Here is a 6,616-nt window from a genome sequence, read left to right as displayed (position 1 = left end):
AGCCTGAAGAAGAACACGCACAAGTATTTCTACACCAGCTTTGTGGCCTACATCTTTGGGCTGGGCCTCACCATATTCATCATGCACATCTTCAAGCACGCCCAGGTGAGCTCCACCCTGCTGCCTCCTGTGGATGCACATCCAAGTGGGTCAGGCCAGCTTGGCCACGAAGTTCTGCATCCTGCCAGGAAAAAGATTTATTCCTCTTCTCTTGGCTTTTATTTTCCAGTGCCTGCCTGTACCTTTCCCTGTCCAAAGCTCCTGTGCCCAGCTGGAGCAGAGGCCTGTTTGGGGCAAGGCTCCCTGTTGCCAACAGCCCCTCAGCCAGGGGCCCTGTGTTTTTTGGCTCTTTGCAGCCAAGCTGCCCTGAGCACCCACTGGCTGTGCTGCAGGGGGCCTTGGGAGCCCATACACTGTGGTCTGCACAGGGGCTTCAGTGTGTTCATGGCCCACTGGAACCTCACAGTGAGGACTTTCACTGAATCCCAGAAAGGTTTGGGAAGGGACCTTGGAGACCATCTTGTCCCAGCTCCCCAGCCACAGGCAGAGACACCTTCCACTAGACCAGGCTGCTCCAAGCCCTGTCCAACCTGGCCTTGAACACTTCCCAGGATTGAACATCCACAGCTTCTCTGGGCTGCCTGTGCCAGGATCTCACCCCGCTCACAGGGAAGAATTTCCTCCTAATACCAATCTGGCTTCATGCTGCTGCAGCTCTGACTTAGCTCTTGAAGCTGCTTTTTGGGGTGTTAACCATCTGTGCAGCCGTGTGACAGACACTATGGGTGCAGAGGAGACAAGACCATGAGCTCACCTTGCACTCCTCCCAAGGGGTGATTTGTGGTTTGGTTTAACAGTTGTTTTTCTTCCCCACAGCCTGCGCTGCTGTACCTGGTCCCCGCCTGCATTGGATTCCCACTTCTCGTGGCCTTGGCAAAGGGAGAAGTAACTGAAATGTTCAGGTGAGCCTCAGCTGGGGATGGAGCTGTTTTGCCGGCGGCGCTGGAGCACATGAAGCGTGCAGATGTTCCCACGCCTGGGCACAGCTGGAGGGACGGGTTCATCTGGGCATGCTCTGGGTGTGCGCCGGCACGTGCGTGGGTGGAGGGAGCGGGTCTGTGTTTGTACACGCCGGGCCTGGCTCCAGCCGCCTCCTGGGAGCTGTGGTGTGGTACCAGCAGGCAGCACCTGGTATTGCTTTACACCCCAGTGACAGGCTCTTCCCATGCGCTGGCAGGCAGGGGAGGGTGGGACTGCACACCTGGTGTGGAGATACTTGGTCATTGTGTCCCAGGGCCTGTGGGTGGGGAAAAAGTGGAGCCAGAGCTGGCTGTGAGAGCAGCCAAGGCTGGTTCGAGCACATCCCAACCTCCCTGCTTGGGCAAAGTCTCCTGGTTTGCAGCAGTTTCCCTGCCCCACAGACTGTGGATACAGAGGAAGGGGGACCGGGCTGTTGTGCTCCAGCTGTTCCCTCAGCCTGTCCATGCTGTGGGCAGCTCTGGCCTCCTGCCTGGGAGCTGTTTCTCTGTCATGCTCGAGACTTGGTGGTGGCTCAGTACAGTAATGATGGTTGATGCAGAGGAGGGGAGGGAACATCCTAAAGCAGAGCTGTGCGCCATCCAGCCTCCCCAGTGCCCTTTCCCCAGGGAGCCTCCCTGAGCTCCCAGCCTGCTCAGAGGGCTCAACGGGAAGCCAGCTGTCCTCCCTCCTCCCTCCTCTCCCCTCCCCTCCCCTCCCCTGGGAGATGCAGGTATGTGTGTTCCCAGCGGCTCTCAGCTGGGCCATCCCCAGCCCTGCCGCACCTGCCCCTCCTTTGATGTTTGCTTCTGACGATCACTGCTGCAGGCGCTGAGTGTCCTGGGATCGTCCTTCCTGTGCACCTGGGATCGTGCAGCCGCTCTCCCCAGTGCTGTGACTCACCAGCTGACAGCAGCAGCACCTCCTGCCAGGAAACTGGGGAGAGATGAGCTGTGAGGCTGGGCCCACTGGGCAGCAAGGAGCACAGGGAGCCTGATAGCCAGGGGCTAGTGCACCTCTTCCCCCCACCCCCCAGGGCAGTAGCACAAGCTGTTCCAGCAGCAAAATGTTGCCAGGGCAAGGGCAGGATGCTGGAGAGTTGCAAACTTGACAACCCGTGGGGCCAGACCTCCCTTGAAGTGGCTCCAGTTGCAGGCAGAGGAAGTGGGATTCAGAGGGACCGATGCCTGGAGGACAGTGGCTCCCACCACAGGAATCCCACCAGGTGTAGCTCTGCTGTGCTGCTTCACTGCACCCTGATCCTCCCTGGAGCTGGCAGTTCCTGTGGTCTCTGCCTGCACGTGGTGTCTCACAGCAGTGAGGGTCTGCAGGCAGGGTGGGAGTGAGCAGATCCATGCTGCCAGCCCAGGGAAGGGGTGCTGGTGGAGCAGAGGTGGGTGACACTGGGATCAGCTTTATGGCTCTCAGCCTTTCCAAACCTCCCTAGGCTAGGTGGGAAGCTCTGCTCTGCCTCCCTCAGCAGTGGGAACCCATCCTGCCCCTCACACCTGCTGTGGGCACGCTGTCCTTGAGTGGCAGGACAGGGTCTGCTGCATCTCCCTGTGACCTGCCCAGCCCCTGGGCTGCTCCACTGCCACTTCCCCACTGCTCAGGCTTGCTCTCCTTTGGTTCTGGCTGCCTGGCTCTGCTCATGCCAGTGGGAGCTGCCTCATCCCTGAGTTTCAGTGCTCACTTTTCCATGCTGCAGCCCTGTCCTGGAGTCTGCAGGCAAGGAGAGGTCAGCGGGTGCCAGCAGGTGAAGGGGGGTGCCAGGCTTCCTGCACAGGGTGGTGCATTCTCAGTGCTCTCACTCCAAAACTCTTCTGCTTTTTCTCTCTCCCCCCTCTCCTTTCTGTCCTTGTCTTTCCCTTCCTGCTTCCTCTCTCTCCTGCAGCTATGAATCCTCTGCTGAAATCTTGCCACACACACCAAGACTTACCCACTTCCCCACGGTGTCTGGCTCGCCGGCCAGCCTGGCTGATTCCATGCAGCAGAAACTGTCCTGTCCCCGCCGACGTCGGCAGCAGAGCCCTAGTGCCATGTAGCCACTGCCGCTGGGGCCTCTTGTCTGTCGCTCTGGCCAGGTAGGGGCAGGTCCTGGCTCTCCCTGGTCCAAGCTCTCCGTATTTCCAGCTCTCCTTGCTCCATGGGCAGAGGCTGGAGCTGTTGCTGCGCTGCTGTGGGCCAGCTTCTCTCCCGTTCTGAGAGAGGAGACTGGGAAGGGCAAGAGGATTTGACATCCCAGCTCTTGTCCTTTCTGCTTGGAGCAACATTGCTGTTTCCTTAGCTAGAGCCCTGGGGCTGCTGGTGGAGGGGGTTTGCAGCCGGAGGAGTGCGACCCCAGGAGGGAACACTGCTGTTGGTCTTGCTGCAGTTCCCCTGTTAACCGGCCCCACTGGCACCAGTGCTCAGCCAGGGAAAGCATGTGCTATCCAGGATATCCAGTAGTGCTCTTGGGAACAAGGACAGACCCTCGGGCACAGTCTGGCCCCTGGCTGGGTCCACCCTATCCTTGGAGATGTCTGAGGGGGATGCATCCCTCATCTCCCTGCCTGGGCTCTGCCCCATGGGGTTTCCTGTGCTGGGGGCTGATGGCTGGAGCCCACCTTGTCCTCAGCAGCAGCAGGGCAGACCCCAAGGCCACAGGCTGGGCTGTCCCCACGTGGCAGAGGGCTCTGTCCCCAGGAAGGAGCTGGCCCCACTCATGTCCCTCTTGTCCCCAGCTACGAGGAGAGCTCAACCCCCAAGGAGGTGCCAGGGGCTTCCAAAGAAGAGCCAACAGAAGCCTCCAAGAAGGAGAAGTGACCTTGCCCGTGGGCCATACCCAGTGCTGCTGGGGTGGGGCCCTTCAAGACCCTCTGCAAGTGACAGACGATGAAACAATTGTGCAAGAGCATCGTGTTGTGTGTGTCGGAGCAGCCACCCAGGTGGGGTATCGATGTATGCCGGTTTTTAAATTTTGTATTGTGCATTTGCTTTCTCTCATATTAAACCATGTTGAAGGAAGGAGTGCTGGTGTGGCCGTGCCCCTGCTCAGCTGCCCAGCCGGCACTGGGATTGGTGTCCAGCTCACCCACCTTCTCCCAGTGGGGCCAGTGGCCATTGTCTGGCTGTTTCCAAGTGACCAAGTGACCATCCCCTTCCCCCTCCCACTCCTCTGGCACTGGGCCTTCCCCCAGCCTGGCCCCTGCTTTGCGATACCCAGATTTAGGGCTGCAGTCACTGACCTCTGTGTGGGTTTGAGCTGGGATTTGGCCCCAGAGCAGCGTGGCTGAGCAGGGATCGGGATGCAGGAGCCCCACAGGGTGGGGACGTGCTCTGCCTCAGCTGCTGGGGTGCTCGTCGAGCTGAGGCTAACCCTCCATGGCCTGGGGGAGAGGGAATGGGAGGGGTAGGGGTGGGTGACTCCAAACCCAGCCCTGGAGCAGGGTGAGGACAGCATGGATTGTCCCCCTTCCTTGCAGGGAGCCAGGCACCATGCTGCACCCCTTGGGGCTGGGATGGGCAGAGGATGCTGGTGCAGGCATGGGGGCTGGAGGGGCTGCAGGCAGGGGCAGCTCCAGCATCAACCTCGGCTTCCACTGGGACCAGCTGCCCTGTGTCCTGCAGCACTGGCAGTGTCCTCCCTACCCCTCCTGGGGGCCCACATGTGGAGGATCCTGCATCCCTCTGGCCATGCCCACTGCCAGAATAAATAGAAAGTGTTTGCTGGCTTGGCAGCTCCTCCACAAAAGCCGTATTGAACCATTATTCCCTGCGCCGGCTGCGAGCACTAAAAGTGGCGCCTCGCGTTCTGCCATCTAATGACCCTTCGCAGGCTCCTACAGATGTTTTCTATGACTTACAGCTCCTTTTCCAACAGCCCTGTCCGCAAAAACAAGAGGGGCCACTTTAATTCCAATTAAATACCTCCAGCTAAGCAAACAGTGTGCAGCAGGGTCTGGGTACAGCACGGCCGCCAGGCCCAGCCCACCGAGTCGCTGAGTCTAGACTCCAGATGTGATTTCACCAGCCTCCAGTGTTCCGTGGAAAAGGACTCTGGCTCTGCCGTGGGGTGCAGGACCCTACCCTGAGTCAGGACCCCACTCCCCACCCTGGTGTGTCCCTTGGTGTGGGGCTGGCACCACATCTTGGGAGGCTCTGCATCCTCCCTGGCTTCGGGTGGTGGGAGCTGCATCCCTACGCAGCCTCCAGAGGCCCCAAAAGTGCAGGAGCAGGCTGGGGGGTGCACAGGGTACCCCCCGTGCCAGCATCACCCTCCTGTCTCCCTGCTGCCCCGCAGAGCTCAGCGCAGCTCGTGCCTGCTGTAGGTGTGGTGGAAGCGTGGCGGGGAGCTTTCCCAGGGCTGCAGGGAGCGGAAGGCCTGGGAAGGGGAGAGCAGGGTCACCCCTCACCCTGCCTGGCTGATAAGCCAGGGCTGGCCAGGAGGAAGGAAGTGTGTTGGGCCCTGCAAGGAGCCGCCAGTGGAGCCAGCACTTCAGCGCTCCCCGGTTTGCTCGCCTGCTGCACCTGGGCCTGTGGCACCTCCGGTCCCGCCAGGGCCGAGGCCACACGGCTCCACTGTGTCTGGACCGCTGCTGGGCCACCTTCCCCTCTCCACAGGGTCCCTCCGGCTCCGTGGGGGCTGCGGAAACATGGATGTGCCGACTCCGGCAGGAAACCTCCGTCCACTTAACTGCGCCCAGCTAGGGCAGGGGCCAGAGCTCCTGTTCTGCTGCCAGCAAACGTGGGGTTTGGGATGATCCTCACTCACCCATGGCACCTCAGGGCAGTGGTGTAGATGCCCGTTGGCCAGGGGAGCTCCTGGGCATACGCCCCTTGTGCCAAAATCATGAATTGTAGTGGGGTGGGATGAGCTGAACTGGGGGTGCCCAGGGTACAAATGCCAGGCAAGGGGAGGGTGGTTTCATGTTTGGGGAGTGCTGGTGCCTGGAGTGAGGTGGGACACACCACACACCAGGGCTGCTTGTCTCTAGAGCCCTGTGGAGCCTCCTCACTGCAGCAGGGGTGTAGCTAGGTGATGATGGGTGATGGGTGCTGCAGTTGCACTTCATGCTCCACCACGCAGGGCAGGGCATGCTTTGCTGTGATGGTGGGTGCTGGTGCTGAGAGCCGGGGTCCCGTGTGATGATGGGTACTGGCAGTGGCGCCCGGCCGGCGGCTGCGAGCAGGGAAAGGAAGCAGCCCCCAGCCCCGGCCGGCCGGCGAGGAGAGGCAGGAAGCTGGAATAAATCCCAGGAAGGGCTGCCTGGCTCCAGCTGGTCTGGGCTGCAGCGGATGGAGCTGGGAACGGGAAGGGAGAAGGCGGGAGGGGAATGCGCAGGGGCTTTCTCAGGCCTCGGCCCCGCTCCAGCTGTGCCGGCGGCCCCGGCACATCTGCAACCCTGGCTCAGCACTGTCATGCGGACATGGGGGGGTGGAGGCTCTGTGCAGCCTCAGGGCTGACCTGCGGATGGCACCGGGAGAGGGGATCTGGATGGAGCCCAACCCCAGCTAGGGCAGGAGCAGCCCAAGTTTGGGGGTCCTGATCACTGGTGGGGGCCCAGCCTGACCTGCGGCGTCTTGTGCCGCGTTTCAGCCCTGCCTCCCGGAGGGCGGG

At 61.2% G+C, this 6,616-nt stretch overlaps 1 protein-coding gene across 1 annotated transcript in view; it reads left to right on the top strand.

Annotated features, from left to right (window-relative positions):
• The window catches only part of HM13 (histocompatibility minor 13), a 15,496-nt gene extending 11,470 nt beyond the window's left edge, over positions 1–4,026 (top strand). Inside the window, exons 11-13 of the mRNA XM_017735644.1 lie at positions 3–105; positions 877–962; positions 3,741–4,026. Coding sequence (XP_017591133.1) covers positions 3–105; positions 877–962; positions 3,741–3,822 — 271 coding nt within the window. The 3' untranslated portion in view covers positions 3,823–4,026. The remainder of the gene's footprint in view (positions 1–2; positions 106–876; positions 963–3,740) is intronic.
• The last annotated feature ends 2,590 nt before the right edge of the window (positions 4,027–6,616 follow it).

The sequence above is a fragment of the Corvus brachyrhynchos genome, unplaced genomic scaffold (genome assembly GCF_000691975.1).
Source record: "Corvus brachyrhynchos isolate BGI_N302 unplaced genomic scaffold, ASM69197v1 scaffold10, whole genome shotgun sequence".
Lineage (NCBI taxonomy): Eukaryota > Metazoa > Chordata > Aves > Passeriformes > Corvidae > Corvus > Corvus brachyrhynchos.
The sequence above is the reverse complement of the archived record's forward strand: the minus strand, read 5'-3'. Positions and strand labels throughout refer to the sequence as shown.